The following is a 25,743-nucleotide window of genomic DNA, read 5'->3' as shown; positions in this document are numbered from 1 at the left end:
AGGTAAGCAAAAGCTACGCACAATCACCGCTATTTTGATGCAGAAGAATATATTTTGCATTATTATAACAGCATCTATCAGGTTTTAGGCTCACAGATACAGCTATGATAAAGTACTTACAGCAAATGATCCTCCCCTCATCTAAGCCCCCATCTCAGCTTTCCATGCTTAGAAGTTCTAGTTTTACTGTTGGGAAAGTTGTTTATTTCAAAGCAAATTGTTTCTTTGATAACATATCACAGCATTTATTGTAAAATGCACCAGAAATATGTCCTCTCATCTCCTTTTTATTATTATGTTGAGGGTCTCTTCTGCCCCTTACATCCCTACCTCTCTTTTGGAGAAGGTTTCTGTAACATCCTGCCAAAGAGGAAGGTTCCAAAATGAAACAACAGGAAAATTAAGTGGGGAATGTACATTAGATCTATTGGGATCAGATAGCCATAAACATTTGGAATAAAGCCAGAAACTGCCAGACTCACAAAATTGGGTGAGTCTGGTTGTATCTGTTGGGGACAAGTGCTGCTTCACATATGCTAACTCATGATAAATTCCTGCTACAGGCTGCTACAGGGCAGGAACTAAATGAGGTACTGGTGGATAAGTCACTGGGACTGCTGTGACAGAGAGGCACAAGGGCTGCATGGGTTGGCCCTCTACAGATGGTGCCAGGTGGCTAAATCCTTTTATTTTAGACTGGGGTAGTGCTAGTAAGCTCAGCCTTGCTGAGAATTTTTTGCATTCTCTGCAAATACCTATGTAAAGTAACCCGTTATATTTAACAACCACTTTGCCTGAGTAAGGACCACATTGTTCAGGCACTATAAATTAGTCACTCAGCTTAATATACTGTGGTAACTTTTTCTTTACAAAGATTATCCACAAATACCTGCTTTCACAATGAGAGGCTGACAGTGATATCTCTAGGCTATGGCTCTGGCAGCACAGGTGATCCACGCCGCAGAGTAGGAACGACTGCTCCCAAGAGCCTCACTGCGCAGCTGGCCGCTGAAGTGGTGACAAGAGAGTGGTGAGTGCTGGATTCCACTCCCTGCTCCAGCAATTACTCCTGTTGTGGAAAACTAGCAAAAAAAGTGGGGTAGACTGCCAAGGATAGCAGTTGAGTAAGACTGCATTAGGTAACTGTCGGACAAAGCCATGGAATAGCCCACTTAGAGTTGCTTCTCTATCTCAGCGTCTTATCTGCCCTTAACCCCAGTGATCTGACTGGTTTTTATTACTACTCAGAGCTTATCAGCAGCAGTGTAGCCTGCCCCCAGACCTGCAAATTCACCCAAACAGCCTGGAACCACAGACACCTTGCCAGCGGTCAGAAGTCCTACTCAAAGTGAGGTGGAAGTGCGAACAAGAACTGAGAATGCACCTGCCTGCACCTGGCGAGAGCAAGGATTATGTAAATCTCATGTTGGAGCAGGATCATGTTCCTCTTGCCTCTGGACAGGGCATAATCAGTGTGGCTCTACTGAACAAAGAAATGAAAACACATCCCACTTTTCTTACTTGGTCTGTCTACAGACAAAACACTAGCTTTTTTTTATTTTTAGGTAATTAAGAAGTTTGACTTGACTATAAAATTATTATATATTTACTGTGAACTTTCTTATTTTTATAAAGTCATCTGGCAAAAAAAAAGAAGTAAACAAACAATCAGCTCAAATTAGCAGTAGTAAACACTCCCAACTTGAGACAACATTTGCTGTACTGAGCAGAATCTATGCAAAAAAAAACAAGTCGTGTAACTTGATATACTTGATATAGACTGTGTAGAACTGTATCACGTTGTGTGCATATATAACATGCCATTAGGTATTGAGTCTACGGCAACAAAGATACAAATGAGAGAAGGGTGGCACTGGAAACCTCTTCAGCAAGCAGGATCCCCACTGGTAAGTGATCTAGTCTCTGCATTTCATAATACTAGCACAAGATCACCACCACAGCCATCCTCTTTTTCCAAGCCACAATATTAGCAAAAATATTTTCAAACTCAGAGTAGCATGGCTGGAAACCAGTCAAGGAACACTGGAAACACAACAATTTTTTTGTCTTCTGCTGTTTAACCAGGTAGGTGTCCTCAGCGACATCCTAGTAAAGCCTTCATGCTGGGGAAGTGTGGGAACACGGCACGTGGTGAGGCAGACACAGTCAGGCAAAGAGGAAGATTTGCCTGCATTTACTATTCAGATCTCCAACCTGAGAATTGTGCTAGATCCTCAACTGGAGAAGAGTGTCTATAGTTACAGCACGTAAGCATCGTTTTACATCTCTTTCTACTCTCTCTGTACCTGGCCAAACTATCGCAGCACTTAAATTTACAGACCCTCCACCTGATAACTCTGTGATCACGTGGAGAGAGGGATTGCTGCTCTGCATATTTTTCCTAATGTCTAATCTGAATCTACCTCTTTCTATTTTAAAACCATTACCCCTCTTCCTAGCACAACAGGCCCTACTGAAGAGTCTCTCCCAGTCTTCCTGTGGGCCCCCTTTAGGTACCAGAAGGCCACTATAAGGTCTCCCCAGAGCCATACCTGAGTTGAGACCAAAACTACCAGTACTGTTTAGGGAGCCTCAGGTTAAACTGGTTTAGGCTATTCCCTAGAAAATCTGAAAGGGAATGGATTTTCTTAGAAATGCCTTTCTTGTAAACAACCCAAGAAAAATACTGGGAGGCCACCTCCCTCCTTGGTTCTTGCAAAGAACACACCTCCCTCTTACGCTGACAGATGTTTAAGAAAGGCCTAATGTTAAAATTCACTTGCTGAAGTTTTTTTCTAAAAAACCTTTCATTTTAAAAAATTACTGTTTGGCACCATACACGGTGCCAGTTTTCCCTCTGCACACACAACCCGAGGAGAGCATTTCCCGCTCCTGTGGCCGGCAGTTAGCCCCGCTCATGCCTCACACCTCACCTATAACCCACTTCAGAGGCTACAGCTGGGGCCTTCCCGAAAAGCCCCTTCATCGCCAAACACTGGGAAACTCAAAACCCTTGCAGCCAGCGCCACGAATGCTATGAATTTTATTAATGCTTAAGGGCAGGAGAAGAAGAAAACGCAAGCACAACCCACGGCAGCTCGGCAAACTGAAGCCCCCTCTCAGAGCCCTTTTCCTCAGGGGTGATTGGAAACCGACCACCACCTCCCATCAGGGAAGCGACCGCCCAACGGCCGCGCCCAACGGCCGCCCCCAACGGCCGCAACCGCCCCTGGCAACGCCCCGCCACGCGCGCGCAGTTCCCTCCCTCCCTCCCTCCCGCCCTTCTTCTCAAGGGCCGCCCCCACCCGCCACGTTCCGGTCTCTGCCGTGGGCGGGTAGCGGTGGTGCCCGGCCATGTCGGGAGAGGGTGAGGCGGGGGATGTGTCGGACTTCGTGGCCCTGCACGGGGCCGCTCTCCGCTCGTCGGGGGTCCCGGAACGCTACTGGGAGAGCCTGTGCCGCAAACTGCGTGGCGAGGTGGGTGACCGTGGGCCGTTTGCCGGGGGGGATCGGGCGCTGAAGGGAAGCCCCTGCGGCGGGAGACGTCGTGCGGGGCCGGGGACGGAGGGAGCCCTCCCTCCTCAGTGAGGAGCAGGTGGCTGAGGAGGTTGTTCAGCAGGGGAGACTAGGAGAAGCTTCGTACCAGTTGTGTTACCGAAGCTGCGGCTTGGGACTGTTAAAAGAGTCTGATCTCGTCTTATTGTTGTCGGCCTGAAGGCTGAAAGCCCTTGGGGATCCTGGTAACTGGAGATCCAGTCCTGGGAGAGGGGTGGTGAATAGGTCCTAAAGCCTTCAGCCCGTTGTTGTCAAAGAGGTATTTAGAAAAGCAGCAGCAGTAGTATCAAAGTCAGGACGTTGTCATATGTTAATGCATTATGTTTTGGGTTGGCTTTTATCTGATTTTTTTTTAAAAAAAATTCTTTTTCCCAGTTCACTTCCACACTGGTCTACCCAGTCATTTATAACTTTGCAGACCTGACTTGGTCCGCACCAGTTACGTGTCTCAGGCTGTTCTCTAGGAGTGTTTTCGGACGGTTGGTTTGATCATGTATTCCTGATCCGCGTAAAAGCTGTCCACAGCTCTTTCGGAGAACAGGGATGCGGGTGGAAGAACGTTCTGGCAGTGGTTAAAACAATAACAACACAAAGACTGCTTTGTACAATATATTGAAGCCACAGTGCTGTGTAACTTTTTATTGGGCCAAATTTTGGGCAGGTTGTAAGCCTTTGTAAAATCGCCACTCGTAGATGCAATGACCTACGTCTGGGGACATTGCACTTTTTGAGTTCCCCAGTTGTAGCCCTGCCTGGGCAGCGTACAGACCAGTCCCTTTGCAGGGACTGGGTATGTTTCAGCTGAAGGTGACACCAGGAGTCTCTGGACCTGGCCTGAACTAAGGGGAGTGTGGGGGCACGGGCACACTCCACGATGGAGAATCCCCTTTCACCCGTGTTTTTAGCAACCCTCTGCTTGATCCCTGGAGCTTTGTGATGAGAAAGGGAAGAGAAACAAAGTCGAGAAAAGGAGTCATTTTGTGTCTTTACAAGCTCTTTGTCCAATTTTTTGTTTGTTTTGCGCATAAACAGCCAGCCTCAGTGGTGAAGAAAGCTGTCTTGGATTTGTTGGAGTAAAGGAACAAGGAACTGAGGCAGGAAAGAGGGACAACCCGAAACTAGTTGTCTGGAGACTTGAGAGTGCTCCAGGGAGTCTGGAGGAGTCTACCTGAAGAAGGAAATAAGAATGAGGTGAACTTTCAGTCCTGGGGAGAGAAAGAGATCTGATGAGGAGAAAAGGGAGCTGGCAATGGGTTGCGGGAGGGGATAATGAGCAGTGGAGAAACAAGCGAGATGGGATGAGGAGTTTGAACAGAATGTATAGGACAGTGGGGAAGGAGAGGGGACAGCAGGGTAATGCATGTTTACAAGTAAACTGATTTCTAATTACTTACATGCTTATTTTCCCCATCTCAACTTTAAAGTTAGGACAGGAGGGAAGCATAGCAAGTCATGATATAATCTGAGTGTGTATAGCATGTGTAGTCAGGAAGGGTCTGAATATGTTCCTGCTGCTTTTTAGCTGTTGTGTCTGGTACTGCTAATAACAGGAATACATATGTATTGCAGAGAAAATAAATCAACATTAACTCAAGCATATGCCCAGTCACAAGCTTCTTGTTGTATTATGCCTTTCTCAACAAGCATACATGCAAGTGACTTAGACCGGGGAATGTCTACTGCTCTGCTTAAGTAGGAAGGTATGAGAAGGAAGGTACTGTAACAGGATGAAATAGAAGGCAGTATAAAGCTGATAAGGAAACCTGAAGTTGCAAGCTGTTGCATTGCCAAATGCGAGTATTATGAAGCTGAAGGTAGGTGGCAAACTTTGGAATTGTGCTGTGACATAACGCAGGCTTAAGTTTTGTGTCCTGTGGCTGAAATCCTTGCATGTTACCAACTTTGTTGAGGGGATGTGAAATTTAGAAGGTAAGAGAATAGAGCGAGGAGACCCATAGTCCTGAGCCTTTTACAGAGGCTGGGATGGAGAAAGGCAGGATGAAGAAAGCATATGCCCTAAGGTGGCAGGCTGCTCTGTCTGTTTCATTTTGCTTGCAGTGGTTGCTGAGTGTGTTCTTTTGTGCTAAGTGTTCCAGTGCGTGTGGAGAGAGATTTAATTATTTCAATGTGCTTAGGAAGATAAATTAGGCAGTGAATGGTGCTTGTCTTTACTGTTGCAGCTTCTGGATTTTATCCAGAAGAAGGGCAAAAGGATATGGAGAAGACTGGGGTGTCCAGGGAAAATTGCTGTGAAAAGTGCTGTGGACTGCGATGAGCTCTTGAGGAGGTAGAGACAGAGCTATAATACCTTACTTAGAACTGAATCATGTGGAGTGGCTGGAGGAGCAGCAGTAAAGAAAACAAAGGAGAAGAAGGGAAAGGGTGAAAATGTTTTGGGAGTCTAGGTAATAAAGAATAACTGGGGGAGAAAAAAAAAATCAGTGCGACATGGAGCATAGGATGAGTTTCCTTGTTTCACATGTGAAGGTGGGAGGAATTTTTCATTTGTCCTAACCTGTTGCAAAGATTAAAACTTTCTAGCATTGAACTTGGAAAACTTGCATCCATAATACAGATAAAAATCTCTCTTACATCAGTACTTCTAGAACCCAGCCCAGGCTGCTGTTTTCCAACACACGCGTGTGCTTCAACATACAGAGTGAAAGTGTCCTCCCTCTCAGAGAAGTGGAGGTTTGGTTTGTTTTTTTTTTTTTTTCACTTACCTTGAGATCTGCTGGAGCAGATTTCCTTTTGAAAGCTTTATATAACCACGAATTGAATTGGATTGCTCATTCAAAACATGGTATATCTGCTAGATCAAGAAACCTACTTTTGTTTATTTATTTTGCACTTTGCTTCCCAACAGACACTGAATGCTAACTTTTCAGTGTTTCTGGCAGAAGCTTGAAAAACAAAACACATACATGTGTAATAATTTGCTATGAACCCTCAAATGCTATTTCCAATGTAGTGGTTGTTTCTTATGTTACCAGAGAAACTGTGTATAGTCTGGTTATAAGCCTGAGAAATGCAATGCCTGGATCTAATTTTATTCATAATTTTTTTTTTTTTCCAGCTGTATGCTAAGTTAAGTGGCAGGCTTCTTTGTATTGCAGGAAGATTTTTGTGACCCTGAGATGTTGCTGGCAAAGGACTGCTTAAAGCTTCATCCCGGTTAGAAATAGAGGCTTTTAATTGACTGTTAGCATGAATGCAGTATCATCAATACCACTAGACTGTTTTCCAGAGCAGAGGAGGGAAGGCTGTTGCTCAGAGGCTACCTGTGGCCTTTGAAGCAGTTTGCACTGTACCTAAACAGAATTTGCTGAAGATGCCTGTGTATGGCAATTGTCATGACATGTGCGTACTTTGTTATCACATTCTCTGGTTCGTTAGGTTTGTTAGGTTGGAACTGCACTGGAATGTGAAGAGGGAGTGATTTTGCCCAAGCATGTTTTGCTTGCAAATAGTTGTGCCACAGAAATGTGTTGCTACCCCATTGCTGTCTTCTAGAGATTATTACTTACTCTGGTGGAGTACTTCATGTGAGTTCTCCCTATCTTGCTTCAAGCAAAAGTTATACTTTTCAGATTTGCGGCGTGATCTTATCCAGCTGGTTTTTGCCTAAGTAGCTTACGCTGCTGCATTAGTAGATTCACAGTGTGACAAACTCTCTCAAAGGCAGCGAGGAAGTGATGAGGACAGCAGTGTCGTCCACCCGTTCAGCAGGGCTGTGTGTCCACCCTGCCAACCAAGTGCTTCTGCCAAACTGGTCAGTTCACTACTGAACTGTTTGCATTATCAATTATGAATAAAAAAAAAAAAAACCACCCAACAAAAACTGTACAAAAAGCCGCTGATTGAAGTGGTCTTGAGTTGCTACTCCAAGAAGCATGAATTGCTTCAGATGAGGAATACACCTAATTCACTTTTTCAAGGTTATAAATTCTCAATGAGAGATTTTATTTTTTTAGCATGATTCTGCTGAAAAGGTAGCAAAAGTGGAGAGTTTCTGCTAACTGTAACTGCTACAATGTCATGCAACTGATACTCTGTTAAAGGTAGAGGTCAAAACTTTGGTTTGCAGGGTTTGGAGTCCATTTTTAAATATTGAGTTGATATTTAATAAAATAGAAAGTCAACAGCTTTCCTTAGTTGTAGAAGAACTTGATTCTAACATTAATCATGTATGTTTGGTGAATGGGTGGAGCCTGTGGCGAGTGAAGGGTAATCTCCAAGTCAGCAGCTGACTCGCCTTATATCCCAGCTCTTACAAACTCCTGAAGACAAAATGTCAAGTGTAGAAAGCATACATAGTGCCATACGGTAGCGGGTGTCAAGTGAACTCCAGTGAATCACACTTGTGCGTTTCATTTTCTAATTACTGTCAGTCACTTAGCTGCTGTTTCTTCTGCTGGCTCATTACCTTGATGAGAAAAGCTCTGGATCCAGCAGCAGGAGCGGCAAAGTGCCACTCCAAGGAGATGTGGAACGTGTGTGCCCTGGTGCACCTTTTTACTGTATGTTGTGGGCCAGGATTAGCACTTGTGCAGTGAGCTGGGTCAGGGAGCTGATCCAGCTGGGTGCTAACCTGATGCAAATAAATTGTGAGTACCACTGATGGCCGCACAAGGAAGGACTCTTCCTCTTGCTTGGACATGCCTGTGGTTACCTTAGCTTAGAATGACAACGAATTGTAGAGACAGTCAAGCAGAGACTTAGAGAAACGTTGGTGGCTCCTATTGTAACACAAGAGGTTGTAGTATTGCTTACTCTTAACTAATGTTGTCCTCTTCTAGAAAAACTGTAAAACTAGGACTAAATTAGAATTGCTAGCTATTTTGATGCCCGCTGAAGTGGATTACATCAAATCGGTTTCTGTTTTTTTAAAAAGGTGTATTTTCATCTCAAGTGAGGTTGTTGACGAAGTAATTTTGTTTACCTTAAGAAAAATGTGTATGTGTAGTTAGCCAACATGTTGTTGGCATCTTCTTTGGGCTGGGGGGAAAAAAAGGAAAATTCCATCATCTGATCCTTAGAAAGGAATTTGTTACTTCTCCTCTTGGATCTGGTCTATGATATCATGCTGTGGCTTAAGATCTGAAGTAGATGGTGTTTCCCCACTGCCTTCCTCTCTCACTAGCTGACTTTGGGCAGCTATCTGCTTTGTCTAGGTGGCCTTGCTTTACAGGTGTGCAGCTGGTTTCTCCCCCTCCTTGTTGGGGCTTAGCAGAAAGAATTATCCTGAAAGAATGCTCACTTGAACAAATAAAAGCTTGTTACTGTCTCTGCAATTTTACAGCTAATAAGTTGCCAATGTCTAGAAGTAATGACTTCTAATAATGTGGTGTCAGAGGCTAGGTGTACCTGGGCTTGGCATGTTAAACCAGTAACTATAAAGGTGACACTTCTAGGTCTTCCTCTCTCTCTGCTCCTTTCTAGTGAAAATAAATTGAGACAAATTATTTGTTTGTTCCTGCCTGGTTCATTGTGAATGACTTTTTTCAAATCCTTTCGGAGGGAGTTATTTTAAGTCTTCTGAGACTTTACATATTTTTTTTTTTTCTTTTTAAAAGCACATGTTCACTTTGAAATTATGAAAGTTGTCAGCAGAGTTGTGGTTCTACAAAAGATATGCAAGCCCACCATTTGGGAAGATTTTGTCAGAAGGCAAACTTGTGTAGTGGCCTGCTTAAGTTTATGTAGGTTCTAGATTAAGATGTTAAGTCCAGAGTAGGCGAGAATGCAAACAAATCCCTTTCAGCGCATCAGTAGAGGTAAGTGTATAAACATTAACTTACAGCAGTATAAGGAATCTCACAACTCATACAGGGGTGAGTGAGCACAGAGGCAGTTCCTTTTGTAGGGAAAGCAGAGGTAGGGAAACATGCTGAGATTTCTTAACAGTTTCAGAACGCAAGTGGTAAAAGCCCTTTTTCTTCAGGGGCCTTAGTGTACTTCAGTATGGTTGTGGAGCCTGGGTAATACCTGGTTTTGCAGATCTTAAATTGTTGATTTTAGCAAAGTTGAGCAAAGATACTCTGTTCAGCTTCTAGAATTCTTTATGAGGAGTTAAACTAAAAGCAAATCATCAGTGGACCTATTGGTAGCAAAGAAACCAACAAAGCTTCCTGCCAATATTAACTAAAGAAACTTCCAAAACAAACAGCTCTATTAAAATTCCAAAAAAAAAAGTACTGTTGTTAATTTATCTGTTAAGTTAAAAATGCTAATTTTTATTGAATTGCAGGCCAAAATTGTCTACAAGTGCCTTTCAGTGCTGCATTATGCGTACCAGGGTACTGCCTCAACAAACTGCTTGATATTTTGTACATTTTCAATCTAAGGTGTTTGATGCTGGTGACTACTTTGGTATAATGCAAGTAGAAGAGGTGGATGAGGAGGAAGAAGGTGATGAAGAAATGGAAGAAGAATTAAAAAAGAAACCAAATCCTGGAAATGAAACTTGTTTCAAAGTTATTGTAACAAATGAGAATGGGCTTCAAGCCTCCAATCCCAATAGGTGAGTAGTGATTTCAGAACTAGTGTTCAGACTTTGAGTAGTCTTAAACCTTAAAATGATACAGACAGCTTGCTTTAAAACTTGGTTGATTCTGTTCAGAAATCATCCTTTCTTACTATAAGACATAGCTGCTTGTTTGAGGAAAGGTGCTATGAGGGAAATCATGCAAAGGGTACTAGGAGTGTTACAGCACAGCTTTTTGTGTTCTTACTGATTTCAAACATGAACAGGCTATTTGTCATGTATTAATAAATGGCAGTGAGATGAAGTCAACTCTGCTGGAGGTCTAAACACAATTCTACAAAGTTCTATACAACTTCTTTTGCCAGAAATTTCATACTTAAGTCTTGGGTAAATATGTAAAGCCTAAAAATCTATATTTAGCCTTGATGAGTAAAACCAACATAGAGCATAGGTATGTGCCTTTACATGTCTGCTTTAACCTAAGTCATTGCCTTTCCAAATCTGAGAGCACACTTAAATGTTCCATGTTTTGTTGGTTTTTTGTTTTTGTTTTTTTTTTTTAAGCAAGTAGAATTCAGATTCTTCTCTGACTTGGTTCAGTAATAGGATATAAACAAAATGTAGAGGATCCTTCTGTTTGAATAACTTTGTAAAAAATCATGCAGCCTAAACAAGAGTTAAATGTGTCAAGGGAAGCTGTACCAGTTGTATATGACTTTGGTTTGGATTACATTGGTAGTTCTTTTAAAACAAAGCTTTTTTTTTTTTTTTTCTAAAAAGACCTCACTGGGTGGGGAGAAACACTGCAAAAACCCCAAAGAGAAACAATTAAAAAAACCTTAAAACTTAATCCTTTTTTTTTAACAGCAAATAATACAGGCTTTTGATGATCAAATCTCTCCACCTAGTTTTACAGGTGATGCAGATGTCACAGAGCTCATGGCTAACAAGATCCTTGAATGCAAAATAATGTATAGTTTTTCTTCAGGCAAGAATATCAGGTTGATGCAGTGTAGTTAATAATGATCAAAAGGGAAGAAACTTGTGCTCCTCACCTTTAAAGGGATCTGCGCTTACAAACTGAGTGCCCTGTTCTGTGTTTGCTCCTGATTTTCATGAAAATACTAGCTAGTGCACGGTAAGCTTTCTAGAACGAAAATACAGTGTAATTGACTGCTGGGGAGTTGTTCCTAACCTGTAATGTCACAGTGTGTACTCTGGAAGTTACTTTGGGAGTAAAAGAAGACGTAGTTATCAAACCATCCACAAGGAAATGCAGCTCTTATTCACGGAACATTTGGCTACATGTGTAAAAAATATGCCACTGTAATGTTACCAATACTGTTTTTTAAGCATTTTCCTCATCGACCATGCCTGGACATACCGTGTTGAACATGCGCGACAGCAGCTGCTTCACGTACCTGGTTTACTGCACAGAATGGCAAATCTCATGGGAATCGACTTTCACGGAGAGATCCCAGATGAGGGCAGTATTGAGCAAGTGTTGCAGGAAATGTGGAAATACAATCAGACCTACCAGCTCTCTCAAGGGGTAAGTCTCTAAAGTCTAATTAGGATGTTAAAAAGTTCTGAGCAGTCCTGAGTGAAAACATTGCAATGTATATGGTTATTAACAAAGATACATTTTCAATACAGAAAAGGTCCTTTACAGACATTTCAGAATAAACTTCTGCTTAGAAGGAGAGCAAATGCCATGTAAAACCCCTCGCATTATAGAGAGGGGAAGAGTCTGCTGCAAAAGAAGGGGGCTAGAAGAGGGAGATCTGCTTGTATGTTACATGGGGTTTTTCTACTCAGACTTTCTCATAGCAAAGGAAAGAATCTATCATGAATCAACTGTCTAACATAATAGTATGTGTCTCAGCTATGCTCACAGTTTTCCGCACCTGTATAGAGTGCTTTACATACCAGGGATAAATCTACACTGTTTAAATAACTTCCTGGTTTGTATTTGGCAACTGATTGTACCGTGTAAATGTTAGCTCACCCTCAGGTGAGAACCAGCTAGCTTTAGGGTGGAGCCGAAGTGTTTCTGGGTATAGCTTACTCCAAGGACTGCTACTTTTAGGTAGTGTGGATAAGACCACACCAGGTTTGATCCCTCTGCCCTACTTAGTCCTTCAGCACTGTACCAGCAGGTCTTGAGCCTTCAAACACCCTCAAGTGCATGCATGCCAGTTCTGAGGGAATATAACCCTCAGGTTTCAGTTAAAAACTCTTCTGTAGGGGCTGCAATGTACCTCCTAAGCTATTGTGAGTACTTTGGATTAAAGAGGTGAAAGGCAAATTCTTCAGGCCAAGCCCTATGCCGAATGGGCAGGGCTAACCCTGGGCAGAGTGAGCATGACCAGTCTGCACCTATTAGCTCAGGAGCTTGAGCTTTATCAGCTGAGATATCAGTTAAATTCACAGTAGTATAAGGCCTGAAAAATCCCTGAGAAAGGGATTAGTTGTAACTGCTTTCTTTTTTTATTGTTGTTGTTCTTTACATAAAAGAGAGATCTGAACAGTCTCTTAGTCTTTCTAACCTGTGTCTTTGTTTCCTCTCTTGTTGTCATGAATAGCTTGTGAGTCAGGTGGAATTGTCTGTTACCACTTGAAAAGTGCTTTCCTGGAAGACAGTTAATTCAACTTGTATCCGAATTTGTCTTCTATTCCCCTTTTTGGCACTAGGCTGTTTGAATATCGTAGAATCATAGAATAGTTTGAGTTGGAAGGGACCTTTTAAAGGTTATCTATTCCAGCCCCCCTGCAAGGACCAGGAACATCTCCAACCACATCAGGTTGCTCAGAGCCTCATCCAACCTGGCTTTGAATGTTTCCAGGGATGGGGCATCTACCACCTCTCTAGGCAACCTGTTCCAGTGTTCCACCACCCTCATTGTAAAAAAATTCTTCCTTGTGTCTAATCTAAATCTGCCTCCTTCTAGTTTAAAACCAATAGCGCTTGTCCTATCACAACAGGTCCTGGTAAAATGTTTGTTGCCATCTTTCTTATAAGCCCCCTTTAAGTATTGAAAGGCCACAATAATGTCTCCCCAGAGCCTGCTCTTCTCCAGGCTGAACAACCCAAACCCTGTCAGCCTGTCTTCACAGGAGAGGTGCTCCAGCCTTCTGATCATCTTCATGGCCCGTCTCTGGACTCACTCCAGCAAGTCTATGTCCCTCTTCTGTTGAGGCCTCCAGAGCTGGACGCAGTACTCCAGCTGGGGTCTCACAAGAGTAGAGTAGAGGGGCAGAATCACCTCCCTCATCCTGCTGGCTACACTTTTTTTGATGCAACCCAGGATGCGGTTGGCTTTGAGGGCTGCAGATGCACATTGCTGGCTCATGTTGAGCTTCTCATCAACCAACACCCCGAAGCTGTCGTCCTCAGGGAGAGGATGCATTCCTCCTCTCGATCCATTCTCCACCCAGCCTGTATTTGTGCTTGGTGTTGCCCCAACCCCTGTGCAGAACCTTGCACTTGGCCTTGTTGGACTTCATGAGGTTCACACGGGCCCATCTCTCAGGTTCCCTCCTGCATGTTGATAGCACCACACAGCTTGGTGGTGTTGGCAAACCTTACTGAGGGTGCACTCAATCCTGCTGTCCATGTCACCAACAAAGATGTTAAACAGGGCCAGTCGCAGTACAGACCCCTGAGGAATGTCACTGGTCTCCACTTGGACATCAAGCTGTCAACCACAACTCTTTGAGTGCAACTATCCAGCCAATTCCTTATACACTGATACACTGTTACGCTATAAAACTTCCAGCTTGTCCTTATAGTGAACTGGTTCTGATAGAAACTGCAGGAAAACTAACCCTACGGGAAAAAAAAAAAAACAAAAACAACCTTCTGCTGGTTTAGCTCCCTGAGCTGGCCAGTGTGGTAGAGGGGAAGCAGGTCTGGTAAGCAATAGCACTAGCATAAGAAAGAGGATGGGACTGTGCAGTTGAGATGGGAACAGACTGTTCACAGCACTGCCTGGATGCTGGGCTGGCGTAGCCTTAGAGTTGCAGGGATGGGAGTGTTACTCTGTACTTTGTGCCTGCTCACATCTCGGCTAGAATAGGAAACGGAGAAGTGTTGTAGGGGGTGCTGCCAGTGCCTTCTGTCTTGCGGTGCTTTTCTAGCAATTGATATATGCAGGATGTCTCACTCTCTTTAATCGTACAGACTGCTGAGGAGAAGGTTCCTGTCTGGTACATTATGGATGAATTTGGATCACGCATTCAGCATTCAGATCAGCCTAGCTTTGCAACAGCACCTCTGTTTTATATGCCTCAACAAATTGCTTACACAGTTCTCTGGCCTTTGAGAGACCTTGAAACTGGTGGTAAGTGTGTGTCTGTGAAGTGTGGTTTTGTTTTGTTTTGTTTTTCCCTTCTGCCTGTGACAGAAGACGCACCATATTCTTACAAATCACTGAGCACTTCATAGCAGGACAAATATTTCAAGACCGAAATGACTGCATATTTGCAGTGCTATCGAATTTGAAAGTTCTCTTCCTGATACTTCTAGCACCATAATTTATGTGAGGTAGTCTTTCATCCGTCAAAAAATGTTGTTAATGTTTTATTGACAGAGAACTTAAATCTGGCATCACTGTCTTAGTGAAAGTACTGATTCAGTCATCTGAGAGTTTTAAAAAAAAAAATCCTTAAAAGTCTACCTTTGTAGCTTTGAGTCACAAAGTCAAGTACTTGAAGTTGGGAAACGCCAGGCCAACCATTTGCTCCTGCGGTCTTGGTTGGAGGCCGCATTGTGACCCCATCACGTAGAGGACATAGGTGCCCAGCTGTCTGACTAAACTGACGTAAGTTAGATGGGTTTGGATCAATTTTTGCATCCTAAATAATAACCTTTTTATATAGTTCAATTATCCCTAATTTTGCATTTGAATAAAAATGTTATGATATTATTAACTGTTCAGCTGTCATTGATGTGAAGTTGCATGAGGAAAATTTTTGGTGGAGAACGAAAGGCAGTTTCTAGAAGGTTCTCCTTGTTTTGCTGCAGATGAAGTGACTCGTGATTATGCTTATGGGGAAACAGATCGCTTGATCAGGAAGTGTATTTTGTTACCGTGGGTGCCTAATGAAGTGTTGGATGTCAACTGTTTTACACCAGAGCCATCAGATGAACATTACCAGGTATAATTTTAACAAATCTTGTTGGAAGAATTCTAATTTTGATTCTTTTTAGGCTTAACGACTGATTTATAGTATAGCTATTAACAAAAAAAAAAAGCTAAATAATTCCAAAGAAAACATGTTGAAACAAGAAATGTCTTACACCTAATGTTTACCTGTTTAAAAACTGAAGCAACACAAATTATTTCTAATACATTACTGTGGTATTGTATAACTTTTTTAATAAGCATGCTACAAGGTACTTTTATATGAGGTGCCCACCTTCCAGTTAGATATTAATTAGACATTGTCTAATAGGCTTACCAATTGGATTTGTTATTGTAGCACTTTTAGTCAGTCTTGAATTACAGAAAGATTTATTTTAGGAGTGATTATATTTTTCAACCTGGCTACTCATTTAATGTCATGATTTAGAACCATTAAATATTGGAGCACAGATGTCTTCAGTTTGATGATACTGTTATAAAGTACTCATCTGTTTTGTTTTGAGCTTTCCTTTCTGCTAAAGAATTGTGAGATTTTAAGGATGTGAAATTATTGTTGTTTGGAATCACCTTTTCAGGAACCAGGTCTGCATGAGGTTTTTACTTAAGAAAAATGAAGGAACCTGATGCCTATGTGGACACTCTACTGGCCACTAACAGCGTTCAAAGTGCAGCTTCTAAAGACAAACCTATACTCTACCCTAACTGTATATTTCTTATGATAGAGGATAGGCAGAAAATGCTGGATCTAGCTTGTTATTAACAATATCTAGTTAGAAATGAAATTTCTGCCAAAGATATACATTCAAAATACAAAGGCTATCTTGTAACTGAAGTCAGATCGGTTGGTTGGGATTTGGCATTTTTGGAAGAGGGATAGATGTACTTTGCATTTACAGATGAGGAACAACAATGCGCCTGTAATTCATGTCTTACAAGTGTTCTCTTTGCAAAAGTGCCTGGATCTCAGAAAAGGCAATCTTTTGCCTGTGTTTTAATTCTATTTTGGGATGATCAGGTCAGGTTGAAGAACTATGTGTGGCAAATGGGCAAACAGTATCTTCTGTTACCATCCCACCTTAAAAACATCTCCTCAAACTATCCTTTTTTTTTCTTTGCTATGTCTCTACCACTCAACTGTTGAGAAGAGATGACAGCACAATACTGATGCTGGAATCAACCAACAGAGCTTTCTTTTACTCTAGAATGTTTAGCTGTAGATTAATCTTAACTGTGACAGACCAGTGAAGAGTAACTTAGAGCATAGCACATCCTTAAACACCAAGGGTGAGACGGCTAGAAAAAGATATCATGTTGTTGACACTTCTAGCCTCCTATTTTCACATGAGCAGAGCTGCATACACAAAAAGTACAGACAACTTCAGAGCAGCATTAATATGTGAGCCAGCAGTCCTGCAGGGAAGTACAATTGCGTGAAAAAGTTTCTAAATATTTATGCAACTCATACTGTTTCAAAATAGTTTGCTGCTGTCACTTGTAAAATTTCTCCAACTGCTTTACTACCAGATGCAAATAATCATTTGTTGTTAAATGAGCTGTGTTGTTGGTTTTTACTATAGCTAAGAATGTTACATTTCTTATTCTAATTTCCTTTAAATAAACCCGAAGGCTTACGTGTTTTATTTAGAAGAATCACGGAGTTGTTACAGCAACATTGTGGCTTGACTTTTTACCTGTTTTTTATTCTGTTACCTAATTCTGATCTCAAACACAGACCACAAAGGCTGTCACTTAAATGGTACTATGGGTTATGATTTGGCAATGATTGCAGAAATTGGTGTCAGGGGAGGCAGCTTCTAATTAAGTGTCTGGGGTGGAAGAAGTATCTCTCAGGGGAACTAGAGTAGCTGCTGTTTTGCAACAGCTCCCCGCATTTGAGTTGCGGAAAAGACAGTGATGAATCCTCTGGTATTGTTCTGCAAATTGCAGTTTCTCCTCTTGAAAGTACAGGCTCCCTTCCTGTTCTTAGGTGACTGCAGGAATTGCTTTGTTTTTATACTCTCCAATCTATTTTAGAAGGTGATCTGTAAGATCTTTGATTACAATTGTGGTTTTGTTTATGCTTTCCAGTTATGAATTATTGTAATTGTTGTAACAGCCTTAAAGGTAAAGAGGTACGTCTGTTGCTGGACAGGTATTTCACCACTGCAACTTACGAGGACAGCCTGCAGTGGCTGCAACTCAGGGAGCTGTTGCAGAACAGCAGCTATTTTGTTTCTCGAGATGTGCTTCTCCCATCCCAGAATTTGTGTGAGCTACTTCCTTTGGCACCGTATCAGCAATTACCCAAATGTGTATTTCCTTCTATCAGTCAGGGGTGTTGGAAAAGATGGAGTGAGATTTTTCAAGCATGTTTACTGCTGAAAACTGCAAAAAGCCTTTTGCTCATTTTTACAGGAGGAGAATTAGATTCCAGCGTCCTATAATTTTTTTTAGTTATATGTAATAAAACATCGTGGCTAAATGGTCAATCTTCAGTTTTGTTGGAAATACAGTAACTTTGTATTTTACTGCATATGATCATCTGATTTGATACTTTGTTTAATGCTTAGGAGAAACAGGAATTTCTCAGGGTGCTTTGACAGTGTCAATAAGCCCTGGTCTTGAAGCTGTATTTCTTGTTCCCTTTTTACTAATAGCCTCTTACCTCTGATTCCCTTCTGCCTCTGCTCTGGTGATTTTTTTTTTTTTTTGTTGTTGTTGGTTTTTTTGGTTTTTTTTTTTCTGAGTAGTGTATTACACAACATATTTTTTTGTCAAAATGCAGCTTTGGTGGAATACACATGCACCGAAGACAATGGACCAATGAGACATGCAGCGGGACTGTCATTTTTACTATGACTGCAAATGCACCTGTATACATTATTTAAATATTTATATGGAGATAAGGAATTGCAGAAAATTATCTTAAAGGTTTACAGTTTGAGAAAAGTTCAAGAGGCTATTGCTAATAAAACACTTGGATGAATATTGAATCATACAGAATATTTTACCTGTAGCTTCTGCTTGAAGATTATGTTGGTTTTCAAACACTTATTTTATAAACCTGATGATACACGCTTTAAAATTCAGTTTGGTCTAAGCTGCTGTTCATATCCATTTAATATTGTGGAGTTTGACCTAAGGCTGCTCATTTATTCTGCATGATATTAACTTTTTGTGGATTTTTTTTTTTTGTTTTAGGCTATTTTGGCAGAAAACAAGGAAAAACTGCCTAAGGTGATAAACCCACCAGTTTATGACAGAGACAAAGTTTTCAAGTACGTATCTGCAAACAAAATGCTTTCTTGCCAAGATTAGGTGTAATAATTGCAGTGTGCTGAGGCTAAACAGCCTTTTCCAGCTTTGAACAATAGAGGCAAGTTGAAGGTATGTTTACATGTAGCCACTTGCTTGAGATTCTGACTTACTAGTTGTTCTTGTTGGATTCTTCAGAGTAAATGGATTGTCACTTACAGAATTTCTAAAAATAAATTTAGACATTTTAAAAAAAAAAAGTGCCACCTTCTGGGTGAAAGGAAAGTTGCATAATGTTGTAACACTTTTAACTAAGGAGTATAACTGAAGTATATAGGATACACTAAAGACTTACATTCTGCATTATAGCATGTACGCCCATAGGGGTACATATGCTTCTCTGTGCTGTGTGAATGTAACAAACTACTCCCCTTCTTCAGATAAGATTGCCAAACAGGAATCTTGTCAAAACCTGGGATGCTTTAATTTGGATATGTGCCTTACTACAAAAGTGGAGGGTATGATGTGAAACAATTTCAGAAGAAAACTAGAAGAACATTAGAAAGATAAGGGATTTTTGTGAATAAAAGCAGTGGCACTGCATGGCTAGACTGCCTTATTACTAGTTTTATTCCAGAGAAGTGTACTATTATGTAGCACTGCTGTGAGTTGCACTCCAGGGTTTTTGTAGTCTGACACTGGGGTCTGAGTTCTTGATTGCAACTTTTTGCCTAAGGGATGAGGTTAGCCTAAAATGTATTTGGTAGGTATATTCACACCCCAGCTTCTTGTGTGGAGGGGATAGAACAACTATGGAAAATGAAAGTAATTTTGAGTTGAGAGACATTTGTTAACTTGCTCAGTCTGTATTTTGTTATGCAGTTGAAATCTCTGGTTACAAGACTGAGGATAAGTGTTCTTGCCTCTGTTTCAGATAAGGGAGTCAAAGGTAGATGCGTTCTAATAGAGATGGAAAGAAACAGCAAGGGAAGGAGGGGGGAAAACACATGCCAAATCCTTCCTGCTCTGCTTCTAAGGAATGTAATCAACACCCTGTCTGTGTACTCCTAAGGATTTTCCTCTCCTTCTGTATCCAGTTCCTGTCTGGAGAGGAGAAGGGAGAGCAACTTGGCCTCTGCAGACAGCCAGCAAGTCCTTCTTGTGTTCTGAATTTCATCTCCTAAGGTCCCTCCAGGAGCAGAGCAGCATCTCAGAGTCCAGATGACATAGTGGGAGCTGGGAGCTACAGTCTTCCAGTGTTCTAGGCCTCTTTCAAATCTTGAAGGCTGCTACTATGGACAGGCAGATGGGAACGTGTGAAGCTGGGTAGAGATGTGTAGCCTGTTAATGTGTGTGCTCTGCCTTGTGTATTGTCCCTGTTTTAGGGGATTCAGAAGAAATGAAATGCGTGAGGTTGCAAAGTTTAGATACCTGTGACACGTTCTTAGTCAGCTTGTTTCCAAGTAGAGCTAAGACAGAGAATGGGAAGATTAAATAAATATTTAACCTGAATCCTGAAAAGCAGGAGAGCAAGTACCTGTAGTTTGATGTAGCAAAACTATAAGTTCTAGTAGGTCTTGTAGCATTAGCAGTAACTACTGCCCCTGTTCTATCCAGCTGTGCTGATTGCTGGCTTGGAAAAAAGGTAGATAAAAGAACTAGGTGTTTAAAAGACAAAATTTGTATGAAAAGTCCTTCCAGTTTGTGTTGGGCTTGATCATCTTTTTTGGTTTTTTTTCTTTTTTCTTGATCTTCTCTTTCATCTTTCTCTTCAGCTATATCAGTCTTTTTTTTTAAAGATACCCAAAGAGCTGTTAGGAGACTACAACTCCTTGTTTTGGTCGGTCTTATCACCTCTGTGCTTTGGGAGTTGATTCTCATAACTGTTTCTTAGTTTTAAATGCTTTGAGTAAATTAAGTGACATCTAACACATTTTATCTTATCTCCCCAATTCCCCTGAATAATATCTTCCTTAATCCGATACTTTACAGCATCCCTACTAGGACTTCTGTATGACAAGGTGGGGGCGGGGGAGAACAACATTCAGGAAGCATGAATAGCTGGCTTCATCAGTTCAGCGTGTCATTGATACCAGAATGAAAGGCCCAGAATAGGTTGGCTAATACCACAGTATTGCAGTGTAGAGGTTGTGTAGTCTATCAAACCCGGAATGGGACTTGGTGCATGTCTTATCTGTCTGGATTTTTATGTATATACGTGGATGTGTCTTATCAGAGTGGACATTGGAACATGTACCAACTTATTTAACTAAAAACAAGGGGATATCATAGAAGATCCTATGTGCTTCTTAGATAATAAAGGAATTGCCCAGTAGTTGTCAGGTACCTGCCCTTAAGTTTGTGCTCTTTGGTGCAGAGGTCTGATTTCTTCAAGTGCATGCATTAATACTGGATATACTAACTTACCTAAGGGAATCTGAACACTGAACTCAGTGACAGGTGTTGGCAGTGGAATACATTAATTTTATATAGTGTTTCTATGAAATCTTCATTCTCGATATTAAATCATCTGCCTTCCAGAGCCTTTGCCTGTCCCAAGACTCTTATGGTAAGAGGATTGCAGATAGTAATGGATGTATGGAGTAACTTAAAAGCTTTGAACAAGTGGAATGGCCTTATTTTCCCTATAATTTTAACCTCCATCAGCTTATTTCGGTGGTCTTCCTGCACTTAGCAAATATAGATTGAGCTCCCCTGTTTCTTTTGTGCTGCGTTGCTGTGTTCTATAAGTGAGTCTTAAGGTACCTAATCCAGAGTGCTCTGGCACATTAATTTCTTAGCAAGACTGCAAGATTAAGAAAGCAGACTTGTTAATGTGAGTAGCACGTCTGAGAAATCTTGTATATAGCTGTAAGCTATTGGGGAAAAAAAAAAAGGTCTTTCTAATAGTCTTTGGTAACTGCATGTTATAGAAGATACCACTGTCTTCTGTGTATCTGTAAAGGCAGCTTAGTGTTATAATTGGAAATTTTTGAAAGAGAAGTATTAGTTTTTTGGGAAGGGGGCTCTTTGGTTTTAATACTTAACTTAGGGAAAAAGAGTACCAGCATCTTTCTTTAAGCCTGCTGTTCAGAGTGACTGAATACACGTCACTGCTTGTATTTCTGTGTGGTGTACAGCTTATGTAGAGCATTTAAGTGAATTAACACTGGGGGGGAAATTGATTTTTGGATGTGCAAGAGGAGGTGACCTCTCTGCTGAATCCCCAATTTGTGTAAAGAACATCCTGTTTTTCAGCTGAGAAAAGTAGCAGACGTCCAGGCAGCAGTGGGGGTTTACTACCAAATGATATATTTGGAAACACGGAATTAAAAGGGATGAGGTGTGGGGGGAACCTCTGACTGTTTAAATTATGTCTAGGGAATGGTGTGGAATAAGATTTATTGGAGTTATCAGATGGTGCCAGGCTCTCCATGCTGTGTAAGGCCAAATGCCTTGGCCTCAGGCCTTTGTTACAGCAGCATTTTTCGTACCACTGCCTCTTTCTGACTGGAGTGAGGGAGTTTGCCACAGGGGTTATGTTTCTGTTTAACCTTAAGCACAGATTAATCCATTTTAACACCTTAGATTATAGTTCAGCCTCATTGTTACCATAGTTCGAAGAATTGTGAGAACCATCAGTTGGTGAACCAGAGGTTTCAGAAATATTTGGTGTAGCTGCAGCTGGAGGGGAAGGAAGTCTTACTCTTTTGACTCCCAAGGATCCCCTTCTGAGTTAGTCCACTAACTTCAGTAAAAACCTTTTTTTGAACTTTAACTGTAAGTGCATTCAAGGTCTCTGGTAGTTTGTAGCCAAAGGAGTCCTGTCTGTGACCCTTCATAGCACCAGTGTAACACTAATTTTGAACCGAGGTTTCACTTCCGTCCTGGAGAAAGCAATTGTAACTGGACTGTTTTTTGCAGATAACTAACCAAGTGATTGTACAGCCTTGGCCCAGCTCTAACCGTGGTTATACTCCAAATACATAACATGATACAAGTTATATCCAATCACATTGCTTTTCAGAATAAGTGTGCCAAACCCCCAAATGTGTTTTACCCATTTTCCTGACCTGCAAACCAGACACGGCTCACATAGCCTGGAGTGGAAGCTGGGAATCCTGAAGGCCAGCATTCCAGCACTCTACCACAAAAAATTGTGTAATTTGTTGGCAAAATATTTCCGTGCCGTGCTAAAGGGACTTAATCACAACAAGGGAGGAAAAAAAACCCATGTATTGCTGCTCCCGTTTATTGAGTGGATTTAACAAGCAGAATAGGTCCATTGTGTAGATCAATGATCCTCTTGCTACTAAGATCTATTAGCTAGGCTTAGATCCAGCTGCACAGTACGAGTGTCTGTGGGATGATAACTTGCAGGGTGTGTTTGTACTGATCTGGGCCGTATGAGCAACTGAAATTGTAGTATTTCTTGTGTTGCATGTATTCTTGTGTTGCATGTATTCTTGTGTTGCATGTATTCTTGTGTTGCATGTATTCTTGTGTTGCATGTATTCTTGTGTTGCATGTATTCTTGTGTTGCATGTATTCTTGTGTTGCATGTATTCTTGTGTGTGTATTTGGGGCTGTTGGATACTTCAAGACTTTGTTACAGGATTATAAGGCCTTTTACCTTCAGGTCACCACTTTGATTTCCTTTTGCTTCAGCAAGGACCAAACCAGTGGATATTTGGATAGCTTGTGTATGAAATTGGTTTGATGGAACTTGTACTGGGTCTTGTATGAAACTTGATATTGTACTTTCCCCAAGAGTGCAGACTTACAAGGGGAAGCCAAGCCACATATTGCAGAAATAAATGTTAGTGGGGCTGTATGAAGATATTAACTTTGCTCTGTTGCAGCAGTGGGGAAAGATTGGTGACCTTTTTCAACAAGGATGCCAGGCTCACTCTCTTCATCTACAGTGAAGTCAGCTCTCTTAGTCTTAGGCTCTGGCATAAATAGTATAACCATTGTAGTATGTCACACACAGAGCTATGCAAAACATCTTACATACTTTTCTTTTTAAATAATATATTTCCCCCTGTGACTAGACTATTTTTACAGTTGATTATTGTAGAGAAGTCTTTCAGGGGAATATATCTTCCAATTGGTTAGTAGCTGAGGGGGAGAGGGACGTTACAGAACTGATAAGAATAAGTCTGGAAAGTGGGACGAGTATAGTAGTTTCTCATGGAAAAAAAAATAGTGGTTGCTTAGTCTGTTTAAATGTTCCCTTATCATAAAAACTGTTTTCTATGTCAGTCTTGCGTTTTGAGTCATCATGCTGAATTCTGAATTAAGTGACCTCACTTTAAGCTGTAAAATCATCCAAACAACCTGTATTGCTAGCTGCTTATTTTAGCGTGTCAGATAGCCAAGTCACTGATTTATTCGAGAGGAGAATCTCTGAAGATACGCAACATCTTGCCTCATTCTTTGTTGTGTTCTGTAATCTGTATCAGGTTTGGGTTGAGTTTTGGTGTGGTTTTTTTAATGGGGCTGGGAGGGAAATTGTATTAAACCTCAAAGTTGTGTGTACTTCCTGCACATATGTAACATACATACTTTCACATGTTTTGATTTTTTGGAAATATCTCTGTTCCTGTGAAGTTCTGAAAGGAGTCTTCTGAAGCTGTTGAGTTAAACTGACAAGATTTCCTATGAATTTCTTTCTGGCGAGTAACAGCAGGCTGCTTTTTTTTTTTTTTTTTTTTTTTTTTTTTTTTAGGGCTCTTCCAGCAACAAAGGCATTTACAAGGTCTCTTTCCGGGACTTTTCGTGTAGAATAGTGAATTCATGTTAGTGCTTCTCTGTTGGGAACTTAGTCACTGTCTTCTGAATTACTATTTTTGTGAAAGTTGTAGGAGCTAAACTGTCTTTCAGATTTCTGTCTCAAAATAATTTATTTTTAATCTATCCCACTTCAGTTTAAAATATTTCTGTGCCTAAGGAGGGATTGTCACAGATAGTGTGAACTGGTAAAGCATAATCCTTGTAGGAAGCAAAGCTTAAAACTTTTTTTTTTTCTGTTCAAGCAAGAGCTGATCAGTTTCAGAAACCAAACTTACATTTTTCTTCACATATCTTTTTCTTCTTCTAGGGTTTTCACAGACATTCAGCAAGTCCTCAACAACCTGACACATCCCCGTTTTGTATTCACAGACAACGAGGGAGAAGCAGACATCCTCTACAACTTCTCACACTTCAAAGATTATAGGTTGCAATTGTTGCCCAGATAATACAAATTCTTTTGTTGCTGTAAAACCTGTGTTCCCAAAGGCCTCCCTTCACCGACCAACTTCTCTGTTTCATAGGAAGCTAAGTGAGGAGAGGCCTGAGGTAATGCTGAATCAGTTCCCATGTGAGAACCTCCTGACTGTCAAAGACTGCCTGGCATCTATCTCTAGACGGGCTGGAGGACCAGATGGGCCAAGATGGTTGCCTCGTACTTTTAACCTGCAAACAGAATTGCCTCAGTTCATCAGCTACTTTCAGCAACGTAACAGAAGGTGGCTCACGTTTCCTCTTCCTTACATTTTGTGCTTTCTTGCTCCCACTTTCCTCAAAGACCTGTAGCCTGTATTTTGGAGTTGGCAGCTGTTACACTACCATGAGTTTGCTCTTGCTGCATTTATGTTCAAGTGAATTTTACCTGGAAAGTCTGAGCTTTTCAGATATTTTCTTTAATGTAAGAGTAGTTAAGCAATGCATTTTGAAACATGGGAACTTTGCCATGATTTGAATACGAATTTGAAACTGTTGCTTTTTGTCTACTCAAGATCTTACCTCTTGACATATAAAGGATCAAAATGTGTTTACAACAAATGTTGGGGTTTTTTTCCCAGGGGACCAATAGCAGTTGTTCTTGCACTTAAGCCAGAGTGAAAAATGTTAAGAGTTGAAGTACTTGGGTTCTGTAAGGCTGTGAAAGTAAAATTGAGTTTTAGTGTTAGCCGAAAGCAGTTGTGGAGCATTAAGGTTTTAAGTCCACACTCTTTCTGCTGGTAGCATTAGGTACTGCTGGTGGAATAACCTCTTATCCCTAGCATGGAGTATTCTGTTGAAACACTGCTCTTTTGGTGACACTTGCATATAGTGCCACCTGCCAGGAGTTTCATTTGGTTGTTCTTTGCTCTAGTCTGTTATTGACTGACATGACCAGGAGAGAGCGCTCCTTCCATGTATCCCGAGTGTTTGGTGTTTTAATTCCTTTTTAATACCAAGGATTGACTGTAAATGCAATGTGTGGGTAGAGAATGGGAAGGAGGGGATAAGAAGTTTCAAATAAAGAAACAA

The 25,743-nt window shown here is 41.2% G+C and overlaps 1 protein-coding gene across 1 annotated transcript in view; it reads left to right on the top strand.

Moving 5' to 3' along the window:
* The first annotated feature begins 3,300 nt into the window (after positions 1-3,300).
* TTLL12 (tubulin tyrosine ligase like 12) overlaps positions 3,301-25,743 on the top strand; it is a 29,825-nt gene continuing 7,382 nt past the window's right edge. Inside the window, exons 1-8 of the mRNA XM_086757540.1 lie at positions 3,301-3,477; positions 9,903-10,078; positions 11,396-11,594; positions 14,226-14,385; positions 15,069-15,202; positions 18,391-18,467; positions 24,548-24,664; positions 24,762-24,956. Coding sequence (XP_086613666.1) covers positions 3,355-3,477; positions 9,903-10,078; positions 11,396-11,594; positions 14,226-14,385; positions 15,069-15,202; positions 18,391-18,467; positions 24,548-24,664; positions 24,762-24,956 — 1,181 coding nt within the window. The 5' untranslated portion in view covers positions 3,301-3,354. The remainder of the gene's footprint in view (positions 3,478-9,902; positions 10,079-11,395; positions 11,595-14,225; positions 14,386-15,068; positions 15,203-18,390; positions 18,468-24,547; positions 24,665-24,761; positions 24,957-25,743) is intronic.

Source organism: Chlamydotis macqueenii, chromosome 1 (assembly GCF_036417535.1).
Source record: "Chlamydotis macqueenii isolate bChlMac1 chromosome 1, bChlMac1.mat, whole genome shotgun sequence".
Classification (NCBI taxonomy): Eukaryota; Metazoa; Chordata; class Aves; order Otidiformes; family Otididae; genus Chlamydotis; species Chlamydotis macqueenii.
The sequence above is the reverse complement of the archived record's forward strand: the minus strand, read 5'-3'. Positions and strand labels throughout refer to the sequence as shown.